The sequence below is a fragment of the Peromyscus eremicus genome, chromosome 3 (genome assembly GCF_949786415.1).
Source record: "Peromyscus eremicus chromosome 3, PerEre_H2_v1, whole genome shotgun sequence".
Classification (NCBI taxonomy): Eukaryota; Metazoa; Chordata; class Mammalia; order Rodentia; family Cricetidae; genus Peromyscus; species Peromyscus eremicus.
The window spans coordinates 103,746,188-103,769,935 of record NC_081418.1 but is presented as its reverse complement, the minus strand read 5'-3'; the positions used below and the strand labels follow the sequence as shown (position 1 = coordinate 103,769,935).

Here is a 23,748-nt window from a genome sequence, read left to right as displayed (position 1 = left end):
TAAGCTCCTCAGCAGGGTTATATCCACCTTGGAGAGATGGATCAGTAATTAAGAGCACTGGCTGCTCTTGTAGAGGATCAGGGTTCAGTTCCCAGCACCTACATGGTGGCTCACAATTATCCATAAGTCCAGGTCTAGGGTATCCAATGCCCTCTTCTGACCTCCTTGGGCACCAGGCACACACGTGTTGCACATATACACATGAAGGCAAAACATTAATACACATAAAATAATCTAAAAAAGAAACAAGTTCCTCAGTATCAAATTTCAGATTAGTATTTACCGTTCACACACCTGGAAATCCAAATGAGTTACAACGAGGTCAGCATGGAGGAGAGGAGATAAGTTCCCTCTATACCAAGTGATAAAAAATAAACAGCCAAGTAGCCAATGAGCTCCCATGGGTACACTCACTCCTCCCTGCCAACTAATCTGGCCTCAAGCCTGTGCATCCTAGGGAAAGGACAGGAAGAAAGACATAAAACTCAGTCCTGTCCTGACTTCTGATGACACAAATGCAACCAGCATGCTTTTCAAGGTCATGTGACTTGTTTATAATACGATATCATATCATCTAGTGTTTGGAAAGTGACTGTGGATGCTTGTGGTGGGTTTTCAGGGGCAGAAGTGGATGTGTGTGAAGAGCTGGGTTCCTGGCTCTGGCCAGAGCAATGCCCCAAGTCACTCGGTGCTGATCCCAGTCTGCTCCATGGCTGGCTACTGAAAGGACCAGTTCGTTTTTGACCCACAAAGTAATTTGATGGTGGGGCAAACTCAGGATCTCGCTCAGCCCGGAGTTCTGACTGCTTCTTCGACCAGTAGCCAAAGGAAAATTCTAGTGAAAATAAGAAAGAGTATTATTAGAAACAATTATGAACCAGTTTAATTTACTATAATTATTTTTCAGCTCTTATATGCATTTAAAAGCTACCACAGATTCTCCAAGAACAAGGATAGCAACAAGAAACCCAGCTAAGAAATGGAGTAGCTTTACAACAAGGAAAGGTTAGAGGAAGGTTCTGTGGAGAGGCTGACAGGCTCTGGACCACACTGCCTAAAGGGTACTACAATTACAGAGAAATGAAACAATTATTTGTTGGTGTTGACATGGTAGGTGTTTCACATCAAAGCAGTCTGTCATTTGTTGAGTTCTGGAGGACACAAGGGACTCATCCACTTTGAACAGTGGCTCTTAGATGTCTCTTGTCAGCTCCAACAGCAGGAGCTAATGTTCCACTGAGTATCTTTGAAAGAGGCATAAACAAAGTCTGGGGCAGTGAAGATGGTGGTGGGCACCTTGGTGGAAAATTACAGAAAGATGTGCACGCACAGTGAAGCTCAGGTAAACTTTCAAACAAACAGAAAGGATGGCTAAAGACAGAGTACTTCAGAACACCAAACCTCCATCACACTTGAAAAACAGTTCCTGAAAAGTTACATTCCAAAATGTAAAACCACACCTAAAAGTATGGATTTAAACTTTCTAAGTACTTTTTAGAAATTTACTCTGTGGACAGGATGTCTTTGTAGATTCTGGTCTTTTGTCATCATATTTCCTCATTTCCCTGTTTATAAACTAGTGTCCAGTATGGAGAAGAAACAAGTTCGGAGTCCTGGAGACTTCCTTAAGCCTCAGGAGCACCAAGACTTACTATAGGGCTGATGGTGTAAGGCTCTGGATTCCATCTCTACACCATAAAAATAAAACAAAAAACAATATCTCACCAGAATCTCACTTTGATTTAAAACAAAAACCACCTTTACAAGGGCCTCACTAGGAAATTTTCAAACCTAAAAGCCCCTCCCTACCTTTTCCTCGGTCCCACTCTCGGATGTGTGGCACTCCAGGCTTGGTATCCTTCCTCTCCTGGATGATGACTTCTACCTTGCTGTTCTGGACCACAGGGGTTGGAGCAGGTACAGCCTTTGGTTCTGATGGCGAAAGCTCAGTAACATCTCCATCTGGTTTTGTAAGGAAACAAGACCTTATTACCATGGCTTAAAAATTTAACATACTAAACCAGGAGGTGGTGGTACACGCCTTTAATGCCAGCACTCAAGAGGCGGAGGTAGGCAGATCTCCAAGTTTGAGGCTAGCCTGGTCTATAGAGCAAGTTCCAGGACAGCTAAGAATATACAGAGAAACCCTATCTTGAAAAACCAAAAATAAAAAATAAAAATTTAGCCGGGAGGTGGTAGCACACGCCTTTAATCCCAGGACTTGGGAGGCAGAGGCAGGCAGATCTCTTATGAGTTCAAGGCCCGCCTGGGCCACAGAGTGAGTTCCAGGAAAGGCACAAAGCTACACAAAGAAACCCTGTCTCAAAAAAACAATAAATAAATAAATAAATAAATAAATAAATAAATAAATAAATAAATAAATAAATAAATAAAAATTTAACACACTACTTTTGAAGTAAAACTAATCACTAGTGCTAATAGGAATAGCAAGTATGTCTTACTAGACAGGAGTGAAGTAGTTTGACACTACTTATTTCTCTATGTGAGTGGGTGTAAATGCCATAGCACATGTAGAGGTCAGAGGACAACTTTGTGCAGTTGGCCACACCTTTACCTTGGATTTTTATCACATAATATATGCAGTTATCAAAACATCACATGGCACCCCCCAAATATGAGTAGTTTCTATGTTTCTGTAAATATTTTTAAATTTAAATTTTAAAACCTTATTTCTTATATATGTATACAGCCAAACTTTTAAGTCTTGGTTTATTAAACTGTCATTATAAGAAGCAACTCAATGTGTTATTTATTAATATCCTTGTCTATTGCCTAAAAACATGAGACTGTCATTCTGAAACATTCTGATGACCTGAATCTGAACCAGGGATCTCACAGAGAAAGCAAAAAAACAAATGATTGAAAATTGTCCTCTGACCTCCATACCTGTGCTATGGCAGATACTCATCCACACTGATTCATAAGCCACATACAATAATAAATAACTAAATGGATATATCTAACAGCAATAATAAAAAACTGCTCCTGGTGGTACTTCAAAGGCACATGCTATTTAGAGATAAACTAAGTTGCTGATTCCTACACTGCAACCCTATTGGTGACACGTCGATAGATTTAAGATTTCCCTGTTCAAGTCAGAAATTTAAGTCATGATATACCTCTGTTTTCTTCTTCAGTCCCATCTTCCTTTGATTTTTTCATTTTTTTTTGTCGAAGTTTGGCAAGTCTTGCTTCTAACATAGCCTTTCGCTTTTCTTTTATGTTTTCTCGTTTTATTCTCTGATCTGTTGTCTGCACAGAACAAAAAGTCAAAAAATTATTTACTCGAAGTCAAATACATAACATTTCTGTTTAAAATAATGAAATAATTCTCTTTAAAAATTGCTAATTAATTTTTACAGCACCTCTAAGCAGTTCTCCCCAAGTGCCTTATGAAGAATGTCACAGACCTCTGATGCCTTAGGAAGCTTAGTGAGAACTCACAGAGCACTACTGAAGCCTCCACATGGAAGAAAACAGTCCAGTTCTCTTCTACTCCTCAATCCCTTAACACAACTTCCTATTTCCTCACCCAGATCATCTAAAAATGCCATGTTTGAAACTAAATTTAAAACAGCAGGGCTGAGGGCTGGAATCAGTGGTTAAGCATACTTGCTGCTCTTGCAGAGGACCCAGGTCCAGTTGCCTACACCCACATGGTGGCTTAAAAACCATCCATAATTCCAGTTCTTGGGGATCGAATGTCCTCTGCAGGAACCATGCATGCATATGATACACATACATAGATGCAGGAAGAGCTTACACACAAAAAAATGATAAAAGGAATAATAAAATACAACAGCAGGGCTAGCAAGATGGCTCAGTGAGTAAAGATGCTTGCTGCAATGACGCAAACCTGGCAACTTGAGTTCAATCCCTGGAATCAACTCCATAAAGTTGTCCTCTGGCCACCACACATACCATGACACATTATACACACATATACTACTAATAAGGACAAAACAAAACCCAGCAAAGTACAGGTTACTTTCAAAACAGTTACAATTTTAGAGTTTGACAACCCACAATAATTTGATAGTTACCTATATGCAACCAACAATGGCATTCTGAATATCAATTTTCATTTTATTTACTACATCTTTTTATTCTTCTCTCATACAAATTCATCCTGACTGCAGTTTGCCCTCTTTCCACTCCTCCCAGCCCCAAGCCCAACTCCCTTTTCCCCCAGATCCACTCCTCCTGTTTCCCTTCAAAAAAGAGCAGGCCTCTTATGGGTAAGACTAGGCACAAACCCTCGTATCAGGGCTGGGCAAGGCAACCTAGTGAGAGGAAAAGGGTCCCAAGAGCTGGCAAAAGAGTCAGGGACACCCCCCACTCTCACTGTTTAAGAGTCCCACAAAAACACCAAGCTAACAACCATAATCTATACGCTGAGGACATAGTTCGGACCCACACAGGCTCTGTGATTGTTGCTTCTGTCTCTATAAGCCCCTACAAGTCTTGCTTAGTTGATTCTGTGAGCTGTGTTCTCCTGGTACCCTCAACCTCTCTAGTTCCCATTCTTCCTAACTGTTCTTCCCCCTCTTCCAAGGGGCTTCCCAAGCTCCAAGGGGAGGAATCTGATGGATATCTCCAATTTGGGCTCTCTCTCTACCCAATGTTTGGCAATGGGTTTCTGGATTTACTACAGTTTTTAAAGCATGGCCCATCAATAAAAAAATCATTCAAATCCATAACAAAAACTTTAAATTTAACTTTTACCTGTTCACGAAGCATCTCTAAAGTTTTCATTTGCTTGTTTCTCAACTCTTTGTCTCGAGCAAAGGCAAAATACCCAACACCAAGTTGCCGGGCCTCTGAAATAATCAAAAGTATCAAAAGATTAGATTTCTCTGATTAGCAAACCACAAATACAGTAAGTTCCCTAACAAACCAAAAGAGACACACAGTGATATTTGCACAATTAAAAAAAAAGATAAAAAACAAAAAAGTCAAACAGCTTTACTAAGTGACAAACACATAGACAGGCTACTCGGCCCTGGCTGTCTCTCTTCTCTCTGGGAACGAATTCTTGGGCTAATAGACATGTTAGGAAGAAGTTCCTTAGGCTATGGACAAAGAGGATGGTTTCACCCTCTAAAGCAATCTGACCACGTCAGAGCTGCTGCTCTGTCAGCACCTGGCTTTGTGCCTGCCATTGGCTAGAGCCTTTTAAAAAAGATTTTAAAAGTTGCAAAAACAAAACAAAACAAAAACCACACACACACAAATAAAAAAAACCCTTTCCCCCAAAAACCACAATACCATTTTCCCGAATGTCTTCATAATGGATGGGCCCCATTGGCTTTTTCAGGGCCTCTCTTTCTTCTTCCTCCCATTGCTGGCGCTGAAGTTCTTTCCTCATGTCTTCAGATAATAAAGTTTTTTCATTAGCAGGACTAACGAAACTAGTAGAGGAATAGAAACCTATGTTCAGGTGAGTGCCATGAGACAGTTAACACTTAGTACAGTGGGCAGACCATGGGTAAGTAACACCATTTGGAGCAACAACAGCTCCTACAAAGGTTTGTGACTAAGAAGTCAATACAACTGTTTTAATTTTTTTTTAACATTCATTTATATACTGTGTATATATATACACAGGGGCATCCATGCACACATGTACATATGTCACAGCATGCAAGTAGAGGTAAGGAAACAACTTTTAACTTTCAGGAGTCTATTTTCTCCTTCAAACATTTTGGGTTCCCAGAATTGAACTCAGGTCATTAGGAATTAGCAGCAAGTACTTAAGCCTGATGAGTCATCTTGCTGACCCTATTTTATCATTTCTAAATACTCATACTTACATATGAGTATGATAGGATCTTGCCTCAGTGTTCAAGATAAATGACTTTCCTTCCTACACTTGTCCTGGTTGACATATGGGAGGTGGCCTAGCCAGGAAGGATAAGCCACTGGACTTCTCTGAATGGCCTCTTGTCTGGAGAAACGGATATTGCTAGGGTTCCTCCTGTCCCAGTAGGTGGCCATGGTTTGTGTTGTGGCCTCTATGTGCTTACTCCAGGCCTACCCACAGGATGCCTAAGATGGGAGGGCTCACACAGATGGAGCTTCACCAATACTTCTCCAATAAAGGCTGACTATATAGAATTTTAATCACCAAGATACTTTTGAATGTTATTCCATTAGAAATGCAGTCATGAAGCCTTTGCTTCAATATACAAAGACATATAAATAAAAAGTGAATAAAAGCAAGTGAGCCTTCTCAAATCCCTCTGTCCATAAAGGCTAGTTTGTTAGCTAGGTTTGGGCTCATTCTACATTTGCAATCTAGATCAGACATCCTTCCACTCAACAGTCTACTCGTCCCTTTCAACAGTTACAATGCACATGACCAGAACAGAGTGCCTGCCTGGGAAGCTAAGTCAGAAGAATCACTTAAAGCTAGTTCAAGGCTAGCCCAGGGAATAATGTGATTCATTCTCCCCACTCCCCCAAAAAATGGGTTTCAGAAAAAGAAAATCAATAAATAAATGATAATGACATTCAGGTTGTTTCCTGAGCACAAGTTATGAGCGTCTGGACATATTAACCGCTACAGGCTTCAGTGTATAGTCTTACACATTAAAGATCTTTTTTTTTTTTGTTTTTTTTTTTTTGTTTTTCGAGATACGGTTTCTCCGTGTAGCTTTGCACCTTTCCTGGGACTCACTTGGTAGTCCAGGCTGGCCTTGAACTCACAGAGATCCGCCTGGCTCTGCCACCCGAGTGCTGGGATTAAAGGCATGCGCCACCACCGCTTAACAGAACAACAAATAGTCATTAAGCAGCCTCTCTAAGACAATCCCTGTGGCTGCGTTCCAAACAAAGGTCACATTTCACACTTACAGTCTTCCCTGAAGATTTTTATCCATCTCCAATAGATCTGGCAAATCCTTTCTCATGCAGCGCCGGGATCGGCCCAAAGAGTCCACATAATCCACCCTGAAAGTGAGAAGTTGGGAAGTCAGTACAATGGGCAGATCCCTATGTCAGGAAGTTGGCACTTAAAGAAGTAATGCCATTACAGACCTTGTTACCAAGAAGCTGAGGGACCATTAACACAGAGAAAAAGCTTCTTAATTAGCAGATGACATCCAATAAACTTATTGTGCCCTCCACAAAAACTTCAGTTTTAGAAACTGAAGGAAGAAATTGATCATTTATGTCTCTGATTTCAAAGACAAATTACCAATACAGAAATTGCTGTGACATGGAAGAACTTACTTAAATATAATTGAGACAACTCTAATGTTGTATCTGCATTTGTCCACTGGACTATGTACCCTAGATTTTCATTACTCCCCTCCTCACAGTGCACTGAGGTCTTACTTTCTATTACTGCTCTACTTCTAATTGACATATTCTTTCCAGCAATCTTAGGAGTTTCTTAATGTAAGTCTTGGTATTTTTTGGACCCACTTTAAGAAGAAGACAAACAATATACACTTTTTTTCATCTTTGCCCAAAGCAGACAGTAGGGACAGGGCAAGCTGGGCACCCAGTAAGGTTAAACAAAACACTGAGACTTCCTAACAACACAAAGTATGGGCAGGTTTTCACAGAAAATATCTCCTTTGCACTATGGTACAATAGATTTTTCATATTTGTTATCACAGGCAATGAATCTCCTATAGTCAGGAGCAGAGTCTACAACATACAATTAAGGCTGTGAAACAAGTTAGCAAAGCAACTGAAGGTCAGACTCAGCTAGCTCTGCTATTGCTTGCAATTTCTTTCCTCTCAAGGGATGCCGATTTCCTTTTTAGCCCATGTTTTAAAAACAAATGCTTGGGAATCCACTGCTATAGTCCTACAGATGGCTGTCACAAGAAATCAAACCTGTAACTATATAAAACAGCATCTTTTTTTTTTCTTTCTTCTTTTTTTTTTTTTTAAATGAATGGGAGAAAAAACCATCTAGCCAGATGGTCCATGTAATTATTTACAGTATTTTTGCAGAAAGATTTTCCACCACCTGGAATTTAATTACCAAAAGGATTTATAAGCAGTCACAATTCTGGAGCTTAATTCAAAAACAAAAAAAGTGTGGGAATTGCTTGCTGTTCGTCTTACTGCACCATATGGTGTCATGCAACACCTTCAATTGCCCTCCAAACTCCTCAAATTGCTGACAAATTGCTTGTAATCATACAGGCATTAATAAGAAAAAAAATTAAGACATTAGACCATTCAAAAGAGATGAGAGTTCTGCCTTGAAAAGCAATCACAGCTATTCTGTTCTGGAGCAAGCTTCCAAAACACACAGAACACCGGCAAAGATTTACAGTAGTCAGCAATGGCTCTAGCTCATCAGCAACTGCTTACTGAGCAGTTCCAGCCAGCACAAACCTGGAGAAACTGGGTGATCCAAGGAGGGCTAAGTATCCTAGCTCTACAAGGCTCTAGGGGTATAGGTGGGGTATATGCCAGAAAACACAATTTAGGCAGATTATAAAAACAAGCAATCCGGGCAGTGATAGTGCACACCTTTAATCCCAGCCACTTGGGAGGAAGAGGCAGTACGTTCAAGGCCAGTCTGGTCTACAGAGAGAGCTCCAGGACAGTAATAAGGCCTAGAGTGGATCAACTATAAATAAAGGGTAAGACACAAAAAATAGTTCAGATGAGGAAATAAATATTTAGACTACAAATGATATAGAAAGGCACAGAGAGGCTGTGTTCTTTTCTGTGGTTCCATGTGGCATACAGCCACGTGCCTACCCTTACAAGAGTCTCTAACTTTAGATATAAGTTATTTAAAAGGTAAGAAAGCGGGCTGGAAAGATATAGCTCAGAGGTTAAGAGCACTGGCTGCTCTTCCAGAGGTCCTGAGTTCAATTCCCAGCAACCACATGGTGGCTCTATAATGAGATCTGGTGCCCTCTTCTGGCCTGCAGGCAGAATACTGTATACATAATAAATAAATTCTTAAAAAAAATAAAATAAAATAAAATAAAATAAAAGGTAAGAAAGCATGGACCACAGTAGACACCTTCTATATTATGAAGACAAAGGTTCTCCGCCATCTACAGTAGCAAAATCTTCTCTCTTTATGCATAAATACCTGTCCAAAGGTGCTAGCAAAGGCTAAGAAATCCACAAACAGACCTAAGCAGCTTCTAAGAAATCCCTCAGAACAAGAGTACATGGTCAGGACATCAGTGATATCTAAGCAATGGCAAGCTCTGCTGAATGAGTGTCTAAGTGACATAGAAGACACTGTAAAGGAATTTGCACTCTGATCTGTATAAGGCTGGGTTCTTTCATCCTTTATGTACATACAGGTAAAATTCAGGAAAATGTCAATAATGGAGCTCTGTAAAGTATCTGCTTGTGCTCCCAGAATGAAACACACTTGCTTCTAGGAGAGAATTTAAGGGACATAGTTGTGGCACTGAAGCACTGCATCTCTACTTTTCATGGAAGGAAGCTAGGCCTCAGAGAGACTGCAAATTTATTAGGTCCACACTAGCAGAAGGCAGTACTGGAACCCACACCTCAATACCAAAAAACAATTTAGTTAGAATACAACTTACTGTGCCTACTCTGCCAGTTTCTTTTGCAGGACTCAAAAGGGACCACTGCTGTGGGATGGTCTGTATGTCAAGTGTGTTGCTGATTGGTCAATAAATAAATCACTGATTGGCCAGTGGCCAGGCAGGAAGTATAGGCGGGACAAGGAGGAGAATAAAGCTGGGAAGTGGAAGGCTGAGTCAGAGACACTGCCAGCCACCACGATGACAAACAGGATGACAAACAGCATGTGAAGATGCCGGTAAGCCACGAGCCATGTGGCAAGGTATAGATTTATAGAAATGGATTAATTTAAGCTGTAAGAACAGTTAGCAAGAAGCCTTCCACGGCCATACAGTTTGTAACCAATATAAGTGTCTGTGTTTACTTGGTCCAGTCTGAGCGGCTGTGGGACTGGCAGGTGAGAGAGATTTGTCCTGACTGTGGGCCAGGCAGGAAAACTCTAGCTACAGACCACTTCCTAGGACCTGACATCAGTGCACACAGGTAAAGCAGTAGCATGGTAATAGGGGAGCAGGACATTGACGCACTTCCCAAATATTCTTGGGCCTGGTACCACACTGGGCACAGCAGATGCTCAGTTCTTACCTGCAGTCACTGATGTTACCTTTCCACTGGTGCACTTAAATCTATACAACTGATACACTAGCTTATCCCAACTTAAAGGAGTGTGGTTCTTGGGAGACAGAAAACTCAGGCAGAATAAGAAAAATGATGTGAAAACCATGAAGAAGAATGATTCTCAAAAAGTCAATGCAAGTCTGAGGGGATCACTCTGATCTAATCCCCAATATTACCCACCATTCCTCGCTGGGGTCTTGGGGAGGAGGTATGTCTTTTTCAGAAAACTCTTCTTCATCATCTCTCTCTTCTGCATTTCGAGAATCTCTAGTGGCACCGAGCACCTCCATTTCTTTTCGCTTGTCTATGATCTTCTGTGTGAAATCCACAAGGTACATATCCTCCACTTCCTCATCTAGGGCACAAAAATCAATTTACAGATTCTTTACATTAAAGAAGAAAACTATAGCTGGAACTAAGAAGTGGCCTCACTGCCTGACTGTTCACCTGAGACAATTTACAAAGACACAGCCACCAAAGCACCTGATAGGAAGCTTTAAATAGGTCATCTAAAACACAGACCACAATACACTTTAAAAAGCCTTGAGTTTCCTGCTATGTCATCAACACATTGTGTAAGTAATAAGACCATTTAAGACAACACAGCCATCCGATTTTGAGCAACTCACAGCTAACAACATATAAGAGAAGCAGAACAGCATTTCTCCCAATCAAGATAGTGGACCTTTCTTGCTTTGGTGTAACAGGCCTTTCTAAACACATGAGTTGCATCATTTAACTCTTACACTGGTGTGTGATAGGAAGTGCTTGAAAGGTCCTAACACAGGTAAAGAATGTCCTCTGAAGCTGAGGCATGGTGTGCACACCTTTAATCACAGTGCTTAGGAGGCAGAGGCAGGTAGATCTCTGAATCAAGATCAGCCTGGTCTATAGTGTGCCCAGACTCACACATACTAACATACACAGCCACACACATCATACACATAAACACACACATGCATAAAAATGCGATAAAGTGCCGGGCAGTGGTGGCGCACGCCTTTAAACCCAGCACTCGGGAGGCAGAGGCAAGCGGATCTCTGTAGGTTCAAGGCCAGCCTGGGCTACAGAGTGAGTTCCAAGAAAGGTGCAAAGCTCTGTCTCGAAAAACAAAAAACAAAAACAAAAACAAAATGCAATAAAGCAAAAACATGAAGTTACAAAAAAAAAAAAAAAAAAAAAAAAAAAGCCCATCACAGAAATAAAACTGAAAATACACAGACAACAGGAAAAGGGGCAGTATAACCCCAAGTGCCTACATGGGACCACAATTCCACATACCTTACCTTTTCCATACACATGGCTGTCCCTACATGCAAGGCTGGTCTATTTAAACTGTTTCCTGGTGCCGTGCCTCCTCCTCCAGATGAGATCTGCTGTGAGGGCAGCAGAGCTGGTTCCCTATACTCTCCTGGCCCTTCCTGGCACCTAACAAGCTGCCTGGCACCCAGTGGACCATCAGAATATTACTGAATATTTTCTTGTCTCTATGTAGCCACTGAAAGTTTTGACTTGATTTTTTAATTTTTAATTCCTCCCTCTTAGAATCATTCAAAGAAGTAATCTAATACTGAGGAAATGTATGAAATTATAGACAATAAAGAAATATAAATAAACTTTTGTTTACCTGGAAAATCTCCTTTAGTCATCTTTTCATATAATTTGGCCTTTTCTTCCAATTTCTCCCTAGAGAAAAACAAACAAGTATTAGAAATGGTTTTACAGCTGTCTCTTCTGCCACCAAACTATCAGCCTGACAGTTGCCACCTCCCCTGAAGCCAGTCATGAAAAGATGGGCACAGCATGTGCTGATTGCCCTGCCCTGAAGAGACCTCAGACCCACTTTATCTACTTCATTAGGGCAAGCAGGACCTAAAGCCATACCTGGTACTGAGTAACTGCTCAATAAATATCTGATGAGTGAATAAATGGGATGCACTGAGTTAAGGCTCCAACAATCTAGCTGCTAAATGCAATTTAAGTTACATGTGAAAAGAGAGATGTACCCAAACAACATTTTTCTATTAAAATCTTCCAAAAGGATCACCAGATTCAAGGCAAGCCCCTTTGCCATAGTGTTTTTAGACCAGAATCCTGGTCATTTGTGGCTTATTACACCTTTTTATACCAACATATTTGTTAAAAACATGACAATATCTATTTAAATGTCACAAATAATATACTCACATACTAATATAAGACAACAACCTTGGCATGTCAACAAAGCAGCCTCTCTGCTCACAAAATGTTGGTGGCATTTAGTATGTAGTGACAAGCTAAAAGGGCCAGAAATTCTCTAATTGCCTAAAAAGAAAAGTCCCAAAGAGGCTATCTGTGTCATGATCTCATTAATCACAATAGGAAATTTAACTCCTAATGGGACAAAGAGACTACAAAGTCACATGATTATGACAAGTTACTTAACCTTTCTGTGTCTTAGTTCCTATAAGACTGATGGAAAAGCAAATTCTTTTTATTGCTTCTATGGGTTGTCACAAAAATTAACTTGATAACACAAAGTAATGTCGTCTTCTCATCTTCACTGTTATGTAAGTTAGCAAGGTGGTTCTGTGCGTGTGCGTGTGTCCCTTTAGGTGCCCATGTATGAGTATGCATGTAAAGGCCAGAGGTTGACCTCAAGTATCATTCCTTAGGAGTTAACCACCTTGTTTTTGAGACAGGGTCTCTTAGTGGGACCTGGAGCTCCCTAAAAAAGTTAAGCTGGCTGGAGAGTGAGCCCCAGAGATCTGCCTGTCTCTGCTCCCCAGCAGTGGGATTATAAATCTACAACAACATGCCTCTAACTCAGGTCCTCATGCTCAGCAATCACTTGACCAACTGAGCCATCTCCTCAGTCCAATGAATCTGCAGAGTTCTTATATGTACAAAAGCAGATGGCTATCACGGAAGATGTTACAACATGGAATTCTCCAAGCACAGAAGAAGACTGCTGCTGCCTTTTCTTTACAAAAGAATGCTAGCTAATAAACAGAGGAAACCCACTGATAAATCAGCAGCAGCAAGGCTTACCAACAATACAAACCACATATGGAAATATATTAATGACCAAGATACTTAGTCTCAAAGTTTCCCATCCCAAGTTACTATTAACCACATAAGAGAACGGGCATCTTCATAGTAGAGAACTCTACCAGACTTTTTCTAACCAGTGATCAAACTCATCATCAATAATGACTCAAACTGACAATTATGAGCCTCTAGATAAGATGCACTGTAAGACACAAAGACTACACAGTATTCTTAACAAAGAACTTTAATGTAACCTCACTCAGATATGGGACATGGCAGAAAAAAAACTCACCTGGACCCTTTAAAATGTCAGCAGGATAACTGACAACAAAAGGGAAAAGAATTGGAGAGACTTGAGAACTAAAGGCATGAATGGAATTTAATCTTTGAATCCTGATTTTTCAAGATAGGGTTTCTCTGTTATATCAGCACTGGCTGTCCTGGAACTCACTTTGTGAATCCTGAATTTTTACAAAACCTATTCAGGACATAGTTTGTGCTGGGACAAGTGGTAAAAATCTGAACTATGAGCCACACAGTAGTATTAAATATTATAGTATAATATCCTTGTTCAGATAGATATATACTAAAGTATTCACAGGTAAGTTATCATGACACTTGAAGTCTTCCTCTACAGTTGTGGGGGAAGAACAGAGGAAAGCAAATATGACAATATGCTAATTAGTGAATTTAGGAGACGGGTAGTGTAATGTTCCTTTTACTCTTCTTTTAATTATACTCTTGGTTTAGGAGGAAAAGTCTGGGGTCTCTAAATAATAATATCCTACCATTTAGCCTAGAACACACCACAGGACACTTCTTTTATTTAAAAAAATAAATAATTTTTTAAAATTTACTTTACATTCTGGTTGCAGTTTCCCTTCCCTCCTCTCCTCCTAGTCCCTGTCCCCTTCTCCCCCTCTGTTCCCATCCCCCAATCCACTCTTTTTCTGTTTCTGTTTAGGAAAGTGCAGGTCTCCCATGAGTATCAACAAAACATGGTATATCAAGTTGCAGTAAGACTATGAACCTCCCTATGTATTGAGGCTCGGCAAGGCAACCCAGTATGGGAGTAGGGTCCATGGGCACTTCTTAAGAATGTGTTAAGTTGAAGATGTGGCTCAGTGGACAAAACCATGGGATTCCTTCCCTAGAAATACAAGTTTTAAAAAATTTTGATATAGGCCAGGTGGTGGTAGCCCAAGCCTTTAATCCCAGCACTCAATAGGCAGAAGCATGTGGATCTCTGAGTTCAAGACCAGCCTGATTTACAGAGTGAGTTCCAGGACAAGCAGGGCTATGTAGAGAAAAAACAAACAAGCAACAACAAAAAAATTGTTGCTATAGCTTTTTCTTTTTCTCAGGCTGCTGGAAAGATGGTAGACATTCAGACTGAGTGTGCTTACCAAAAGCAGCCCATGGTCTTTTAAAACAAGAAGTAGGGTCTACTGGCAAGGAAAGAATCCCTTAGTACTACAAGAACATCAGTCTAGGCTTCAAGATGCTCAAAGAGGCCATCGAGGGCACCCAAACAGACAAGAATTGCCTCTTTACTGGTAACATCTCCATCCAAGAGAAGATCCTGTCTGGTGTTGTGACCAAGATGAAGGTACAGAGGACCACTGTCATCTGCTAGAACTAGATCCTCTATATCCACAAGTACAATCGCTTTGAGAAGGACCACAAGAACATATCTGTACACCTGTCCCCTTTTCGGGAATGTACAGACTGGTGACATTGTCACCATGGGAGGGTGCAGGCCCGAGTAATGCAGTATAGTTCAATGTGCTCAAAGTCACCAAGGCTGCCAGCACCAAGAAGCAGAACCACAAGTTTTGAGAGGATGCTGGTCAACTCCCAGAACAAATAAAGTTATTTTCCAAATTAAAAAAAAAATTTTGTTGATATATTTAGTGTGTGCTAAAAGCATAAAACAGGACCCTATTTCATCTTCTAAACTGAAATTGTTCTTTTCTTTTTGTAAGACAACAGATACGTGTAAATTATAGCATTTTTAGAAGACAGCTGGCCCTCCATATCTAGAGTCCACATCTCCAGACTCAACTAAAGAAAAACAATATTCCAAAACAATGTTATATTGTTGCTAATGTATACTGTGTACCTGTCTGTACAGCTTTTCCTTCTTGGCATTATTCCCTAAACAATACAGAATGACTATTTACAAAGCATTTACACCATATTAGGCATAGCAAGTAATCCAGAAATGACCTGAAAGTAAACTGAATGTTTTCACAGACCACACACTATTTTATCTATTTTGAGCATCCTTGAGCTTTGGTATCTGAGGAAGAGTAGGATCCTAGAACCAACCAACGCCCCTCAGATATCAAGGGACACTGTATTTACATTTATAGAGCATTTGGCTAGAAGGATGTCTATCAGATCTGTACATCAGGAAGAGTAACAGCTGGATGTCTATTTCTTGGTTTGGTAACTCCCCTTCCAGGTGTAATACCTTGCTTTGTCTAAAGTCTTCTGCTCCTCAAGCTTTTGTTCAGCATCCTTCTCTGCTCGACTGGAAACGCCGGAATTCTGCTTGGTCCAGATACTTGGCTTCTGGAGAATGATTAAAAAGAACAAAATAAAACCACATGATCACAAAGCAATCTCAACTTGTGCACATCAAAAAGGAGAGAAAGTCCTTAGATCTCAGGAATCATCGAAGAACTACTTATTCTGACAGCTAACTTACAGCCTACGACAGATGTGACATGCACATGACACAGCTGAAGCTGAAGAAAGTCCTAAATCACGTAAAGAATTTCTTCCTGAACTTCACAGAGTTGCTTTCTCAAATGACTTTATCCATGACTGATTACAGCATCATTCAATATTCTAAAGAACATGAGCAGAATACAAAGAAATAGATTACTACCTATAAAAAATTTAAAACTCTTAAAGTCTTTCATATTCTAAGTCTATTTCTACATTTTACAATTGTTTATCTCTGTTTGGACACAAAATACATGCTAATCTTTCATGAGAATGTAAACAATCCACTTATTGATAGCATGTTAAAAAAGAATTTGGGGTCTGGAGAGATGGCTTAGCATTCATTATGAGGGCTTACTGCTCATGCAGAGGACCTTAGTTCAGTTCCCAGCATCCACATTGCTTGGCTCACAACCACATATAACTCTAGTTCCAGGAAATTCAACACCCTTTTCTGGTCTCTGAGGGCATACACACATGACATATGTACGCACACAAGCACACACACAACACACATATGTAAAGTAAATCTTTTTTTAAAGAGTATAAAATAATATTACTAATTTTAATAGTTAACAAAGTTTATGCAAATGTTTATGCAAAAGTCAGGGATTGTTTTTAACATTTACTTATTTAGAGATAACCACTGACACTTTTCAAAAACTTAAAATATAATGTAATTCTTCCATGTTTGGAATCAGTAGAGATATTTTTACCTTATTAGTTGTCTTTGGTTTTCCAAGAACTCCAGAATCTTTTAGAAGTTTTTCTTGTTTGAATTCTTCTTGTTTTCGGAAGAGCTCAGCCTTAAGATCTACCAACTAGAATAAAACAAGAAAGTAAACAAAGATTTCAGCTTCCTGAATATGGACAAGAAACACAAGTCTAAATCTAGAACACCATACAAAATTAAACAGCATTGGGTTTCATTGTAGTTTTGCTACAAATAGAGTTCTACTCCAACTTTCATCACTCAAAGCTTTTTTCTGCCAAGGGGAGAAGGACATAATAGACAAATGAAATCTCCATGTTCAGATTCAATTAATTTCTGAAGCACTTTCTGTTGGTGGGACACACAACCAGAAGTACAGGGTCAAGTTTTACTTGTTAGGTTGTTTTTTTTTTTTTTTTTTTTTGGTGGTGGTTGTTGTTGTTGTTATTTTTGTTTTGTTTTGTTTTGAGACAGGGTTTCTCTATGTAGTCCTGGATGCCCTGGAACTTACTCTGTAGACCAGGCTGGCCTCAAACTCACAGAGATCCACTGCCTCTGCCTACCAAGTGCTGAGGAGATTAAAGGCAAGTGCCACCACTGCCCGGTGACTTAGTTTGTTTTAAAAAGGTTAAGTTTAACTTTAACTGAATCACAGGGTTTGAAAATAGGATAGGGGAACACAGGTGAAGAGAATGGGACAGCTGGGTAAATACATGCACCTACTTCTCAGCTGTATTAGTCTTAACAGTACAAGTGGGGGAAAAATGATATAATGGCAAGTGGTTATATGTACAGGCATTTGTAAATCAGACACTAGTGGCTGACAAGGAAAATAAAAATGACTGAGCTCAGGGGCTAAAGAGATTAGTTAGCAGTTAAGAGCACTTGGTGCTCTTGCAGAAGAATCAGGTTAGGTTCCCAGAACCCACATGTGGCGTACAACCATCCATACATAACACCAGTTCAGGGGATCCAATGCTCTCTTCTGGCTTTTGAGGGCACTGGCACACTTGTGTTGCACATACGAAGGTACAGGCAAAACAGTTATACACAAAATAAATCTTTTTTACGATTCCTTTTATTTATTTATTTATTTATTTATTTATTTTTTGGTTTTTCGAGACAGGGTTTCTCTGTGTAGCTTTGCTCCTTTCCTGGATCTCTTGTAGACCAGGCTGGCCTCGAACTCACAAAGATCCGCCTGGCTCTGCCTCCCAAGTGCTGGGATTAAAGGCGTGCGCCACCTTTATTTTTTATGTGCATTGGTGTTTTGCTTGCACGTGTGTGTGTGTGTGTGTGTGTGTGTGTGTGTGTATCTGTATGAGGGTGTCAGATTCTCTGGAACTGGAGTTACAGACAGTGTGAACTGCCATGTGGGTACTGGGAATAAACCAGGGTCCTCTGGAAGAGCAGCCAATGTTCTTAACCTCTGAGCCATCTTTCCAGCCCCATAAATCTTTATTTTATTTAGCCAAAGGTTAGGCAATTTGTTCTGAGGTAATAGAAAAACAAGCCTTTTGCAGTCAATCAAACTAAATAACCTGGGTTCTCACCCGACAAACCAGTACGTAAACTGGGGAAACCAGGATTCAACTTTGGGTGTCAACTTCTTCATCCGTGAAGAGTGACCATTAATAGCATCTACATCTTAAGGCACTTCTGAGGACTCAATGGCAGCATGCATGTGAAGCCCTGGTACAAAAATGTGTACAGTAGTTACACGTTTTCTGCTCAAAGTGGTTAACAAAACTCCTTACATCCTGTCATCCCACACGGCCCCGGGCAGCCCATCCCACAAGGCACTAACTAACTTGTCTGGGTCCTGCTAGGGGGACCCGCGGTACTCTGGAGTCCCGGGGAATCGAATCACACCTCAATGTTCTAGAAGGCCTTTGCTGATCTCTGGACTGGAGAAGCCAGGAAGGGCACATGTCCTTCCTCCAGGTCCCCGCAGGCAGCGAGGCCTGGCTGAGCTGTGGCGGCTGACCCGCAGGCTGCACCCTGAGATCTCTGGGAGGACGGCTTCCGGGGCCTGTCTGTGGGGGTGAGCCTAGTCCAGGTGCCTGATGAAGCCGGGTTCAGGATCCTGTGAATAAGGAAGCTGTCGAGGGTCCCCGCGGGGAGAAAGCCAGTCAGAGTCCCTGTCAGGCCGAGAGTCCAGGCCCCCCTGACCTGGGTAAGGCTGCAACAGTTGGGTCGCCATTCTGACTGAGAAGAGCGGGGGAAACGGGGAGCACGTAGCTAAGCCACACTCGAACTCACCGAGGAGGCTGTAACGTCCAAAGGCTTTTTCTTTCGGTCCATTGTCTCGCCAGGCCGCCCGGTCCGAAGACCTAACCTCCCAAAGGTCTCTGTCAGGCCTTATGAGCCCGCCCCGCGGCGGAACCGGAAGTGTCTTCGTAGCGACGCTGAGTTTGCGTAATTTCGCGACACAGATTTACGATCTCGGCGCCATCTTGAAAGCGTCAATATGAGGTACGGATCCGCTTCGTCGCCATTTTGAGAAGGTCAGAGGGTGCCCTAGGGTTGAAGTTGATGGTTGTGGTCGTCTTGAAAAGTGCAGAAAGTGAGGCGAGAATGGCTAGTGTTGTCGTCGTCTTGAGACGGACGGAAAATAGCTTTCATTGCAACAGATATCATATTGAGTGGAGGGTCCCGAGTGAGGGTCCCGAAAAGAATGGCGCCATCTTGAGGAGGGCTAAGTAAACTCAAGTGTCTTCATGAAAACAAAGGGGATTTAGTAAAACTGGGAAAAAAATATATTATTTGAAAACGGGCTGTGAAAAAAAAAAGCTGTCATTTTATTTTCGTTTTCTTTGGTGGTTTTTTGTTGTTGTTTTGTTTTTTGGTTGTTGTTGTGTTTTTGTTTTTGTTTTTTTTTTTTTTTTGAGACATGGTTTTACTACATAGCCAGCTGGCTATGTAGACTTGGCTGGCCTCAAATTTGCAACAATTCTGCCTTTGCTTCCTAAATGCTAGGATTACAGGTGTGAGCCACCATGCTCAACAAAATATTCGATTTTTAAATATCTACCTATCTGTCAGTCTGTCCGTCCAGCCATCTGTTTATGAGACAGAGTCTCACTGTGTATTCCTGGCAGGCCTAGAACTTGTTTTGTAGACTAGCTAGGCTGGCCTTGAACTCACAGATACCTGCCTACCTCTTTCTCCCTAGTGCTGAGATTAAAGCTGTGTGCCACCACAACCAGCCTCCAGAATACTCTTATTTTTGAAATTGCTGTTTGAACTGCTAACTTATTAAAAGAATTTTGACCTGGGATTAGAACAGAATTTCCAACGATTTCTAAAATGGCCCTAAACATGCTTTTGCTGTATCTCTGCAAAGCAGTGTTCTCAGCATTTATGATGATGATAAAGTCAAAACAATCTACTCTGAAAAACACTGAAGATGCTCTGTGTCCTGTAGTATCAAATATTTAGCCAATATTTAATTCTTTATGTTAAAAATAAACATATCCACCAGGTGGTGGTGGCACATGCTTTTAATCCCAGCACTCGGGAGGCAGAGCCAGGCAGATCTCTGTGAGTTTGAGGCCAGTGGTCTACAGAGTGAGATCCAGGACAGGCACCAAAACCACAAAGAAAAACCCTGTCTCGAAAAATAACAACAAAAAAAGAAAGAAAAAAAAAAAGAAAAGAAAAGAAAAAGAAAAAAAGAAAGAAAAATAAACACATCCACCTCATTAGGATGCAAATTCAAATTGGTTTTCATCTTTAATAAATGGTGAAAATATACATATACCAAAGAATTGTCTTAAAATAAATTTTGCTATGACTTGTACACCTATTTTATATATCTATATACCTGGAGTCATGAAAAAAATATTGGATAAAAAGGAGTTGTGAGGGCTGGAGGGATGGCTCAGAGGTTAAGAGCACCAACTGCTCTCCCAGAGGTCCTGAGTTCAATTCTCAGCAACCACATGGTGGCTCACACCATCTATAATGAGATCTGGCGCCCTCTTCTGTCTACATAGTAAATAAATAAATAAATAAATAAATAAATAAATAAATAAATAAATAAATCTCAAAAAAAAAAAAAAAAAAAAAGGAGTTGTGAGTGGAAAATTTTTAAGAAGTTCTGCCCTAGAAGACTGCCTGTGGGGAATCTCTGGTTAACTCCTGGTTAGCTATGCAAGCTTACACCTTCGAAATTCTCACTAAGATTGGCACACCACTAATGGGAATACCTCCCAAGACAAAGACAGTACTAGGAAAGGATGGGATGTAGTTCAGTGTTGTAGCACTTCCTTAGCATGTACAAGAGCCTGGGTTCCATCCCTAGCAGGGGGGACGCAATAGAAATAAGCTACTGAATCTCCTTTGTTCTCCCAGCTATCATACAAAATGTGTGACATTGGCCAGAATGCTGCCCTGGCAGGCCCACAAGTTCTCATACATCCTGTTTCCAAAAGCTCCTTCTTCCATTTGATGCCTTCCCAGCAGCTGGGTCTGGCTGGAACTGCTTTCCCCTATCGAGTCCCAACAACGCAACAGCAGTCCAGTGCCCTTTTCCAGAGTGCTATTTTCTAGGCCAGACCTTGGACCAGAGTCTCTCGAAGGGATCCAAGTTTGCTGCAGAAGACAGAGGAAGAAAGGGACTAGGACTGGTGAGAGGGACCTGGGTACATCTCACACCCTCTGAACTTCAATTCACCTGCCTGACTGGGCACATGGGAGCTTTGACACCATGAAATGAAAATGGCCCTGTATTAATTATTTTTCTTGTTATGACAAATACCCGACAAGAGCAACTGAAGGGAGGAAGGCTTATCTTGGCTCGTAGTTTGAAGGGACACAGTCTATCACAGAAGGGAAGGTATGGTGGGAGGTTACTCCATTTCACAACTCCAAGCTCTATCCAAGCTTCACTTCCTTGGCACCCTTCACTTCCTTGAATTTTGACCAGCCTGGAAGGAATGAAGCTATTCTAGAGACACTGTCTTCACTTTGGCTGTCAACTGAAACAATGGATCCCAAGAAATTGTAATTTCCCCCATGCAGCTCATGCTGGCAGAAGACTGGCTGTGCTTCCAGAGGACCTGGCTTTGATTCCCAGCACCCATGTAGCAGCTCCCAACCATTCATCTGTAACCCCAGTTCCAGAGAATCTGGTATGTTCTTTTGACCTCTGCTGGCGCCAGGCATGCATGTGGTATGTGGACATACATACAGGTGAAATATCCATAGACATAAAGTTTTTAAAAAATTAAAGAAAATGAAAAGATTTAAAGCTTGGGCTAGCTAAAACAGAAACTTTTCTCCTGGAAAAAAAGGTTTGCAGGCTATCCTGCAAGAGAGTGCAACCAAAACAGTGATAGGAGGACCACACCTTGATCAGGATTGCTTAGCAATGCATAACCTGGGCCCTCTACTTAACACTTAGCCTTGCCTTAAGACTCCTAAGAGGCACTTAAGTGGGGAGGGATCACTGTATTGCTGTCTCTCTTCCCAATGTGGCCATATTGAATAAATCTCCTATTTCTTTTTTTCACTATTAATTTGGCTCTTTTAATTGGCTTTTCAAGGATGGGTGGTTGAACCTGGCTTATTGGGGCACAGGGTGTGACCCTAAACCCAGTAATAATGTCTACATGGAACAGAAAGTTAAAAAGTGGAGAGGGAGTAGATCCCAGATTAGAATATAATGCCTTAAAGATTTCTTCACAGTGATCCACTTCCTCCAGTGAGGCTCCACATCTAAAACACACCATTCGCCAGGGACCAAGTGTTCAAATGCATGAGAGCACAGGGGACATTTCATATTCAAGCTACAGCCACGTAGAAACAGCTGTGTGCACACCCCTCGCAGACTCAGAGCTGAGGGTGACAACAGTCTGTATGATGACGCTGCATACTTGACAGTGTGTCTCACGCCTGCTGGGCCCCAGGGGTGTGCAGCGGGTGGCAGGTAGATTCTCTTCTTCCTGCTCATCCCTATGGGATGTGCACTGTCCATGAAATCTCCTATTGGCTTTAAATCAAAGTGGAGAAAGGAGACCTTCCAAAACAGTCAGCAGTCATCTCCCCCAGGAGCTTGGCTACAGCCAGGCTCCTTTTCAATGACCTGCAGGGGGTTTCCAGAAAGGGGGCGCCCAAGAGCCAGCCTCACCCACTACAGGGCTGCCAAGGCTGCCGTATATGAGATTCTAATCAGCTGTGAAGTCTACGGGCTTAATTGAGTCCAGGAAGCCTTTTAGCATGTGAATAACAATTTTTTTTAACATACCCTGTTTCCTCAAAGGAAAACTGTGTTTCCCCTCACTTGCCCAGCCCACAGAGCCCTCTACGAAGAAATTGCTCAGCAATGGATGAATGAACTGAGTCCAATGTGTGCAAAAAGATTAGGTTGGGTGGAAGAAAATTGGGTTTTCAGTAAGGGCACGGGATGAGGCAGGAGGCACAAAGATAAGCAGAGTGGGACCCTGGATGACAATGCAGCTGACCTTCCTGAGGATCAGGCAAGACTGTCTGAGGTGTTACGGCACTTCATTTCTCCAGCAACCTCCGGGGGCAGGTGCTAGCATTCATTGTTCTTATAAGGAGCAAACAGAAACACAGAGAAGGCAAGCATGTATCCAAGGTCACACAGCTTGGAGTCAAACCCTACTGGGGAAAGGAAAAAAATTCAGCCTTTTGTCCCAAATTGTTTCTGCAGAAGGGATCTGTCACTGGGTCACTCCAGTGCTGATGGGGTGACAGTCCTCAGCTTTCCTGGGCTTTCAGCCATCTCTTTACTCCTATCAACACACCTCCCTGTGTGTCTGTCTTTGCGTGAGTCTTCAAGTAAAGACACTGGCGCTGTGAGACAAAGGACCTTCTGGAATCCAGGGTGACCTCACTTTAACTAATGACCTCTACAGTGACACTATTTCCAAAGAAGGTCGCAATCTGACTGCATTTTGGGACTTACATACATGTTTTTTCTTTTTTCTAGTACCTGTCTTGGAAAGAATCACTTGAGATCCACAGCACTGGTGGGAAGAGGAGGGGACCTGAGACCCATGACTGAGAAACAGGGCCTGCCAGCATTAAGAAATGGCAGCACTGAGTGGCAGAGAGACCAG

At 41.5% G+C, this 23,748-nt stretch overlaps 1 protein-coding gene, 1 long non-coding RNA gene and 1 pseudogene across 3 annotated transcripts; 2 read left to right on the top strand and 1 right to left on the bottom strand.

The window, feature by feature from the left end:
* Nucleotides 1–254: 254 nt before the first annotated feature.
* On the bottom strand, nt 255–19,054 carry Ccdc174 (coiled-coil domain containing 174). The gene is made up of 11 exons (XM_059258222.1): nt 18,923–19,054; nt 16,665–16,769; nt 15,692–15,792; nt 11,813–11,871; nt 10,366–10,540; nt 6,877–6,972; nt 5,290–5,432; nt 4,747–4,841; nt 3,141–3,273; nt 1,810–1,962; nt 255–835 (listed from the first exon to the last, which is right to left on the bottom strand). The coding sequence occupies exons 1-11, from the start codon at nt 18,962–18,964 to the stop codon at nt 540–542; spliced, it is 1,398 nt and encodes a 465-aa protein (XP_059114205.1). The 5' UTR covers nt 18,965–19,054; the 3' UTR covers nt 255–539.
* LOC131907210 (small ribosomal subunit protein uS17-like) lies at nt 14,592–15,054 on the top strand (annotated as a pseudogene).
* Nucleotides 18,567–23,748, top strand: LOC131907211 (uncharacterized). Of its 2 annotated transcripts, none has more exons than XR_009378328.1 (3): nt 18,567–19,135; nt 21,686–21,795; nt 23,619–23,748. It is a non-coding gene; the product is annotated as an uncharacterized LOC131907211 (long non-coding RNA). The 2 variants fall into 2 exon arrangements; XR_009378329.1 differs by having other exon boundaries at nt 18,567–19,167.

Excerpts from the sequence above, each read along its gene's own strand:
- Ccdc174 (XM_059258222.1), bottom strand. The coding sequence starts at position 18,964 with ATGGACCGAAAGAAAAAGCCTTTGGACGTTACAGCCTCCTCG. Across the intron at positions 11,872-15,691 it reads AAGACTTTAGACAAAGCAAG|GGAGAAATTGGAAGAAAAGG; the intron begins GTATTACACCTG and ends GTTTTTCTCTAG. Across the intron at positions 5,433-6,876 it reads AAAAATCTTCAGGGAAGACT|TTTCGTTAGTCCTGCTAATG; the intron begins GTAAGTGTGAAA and ends TTCCTCTACTAG.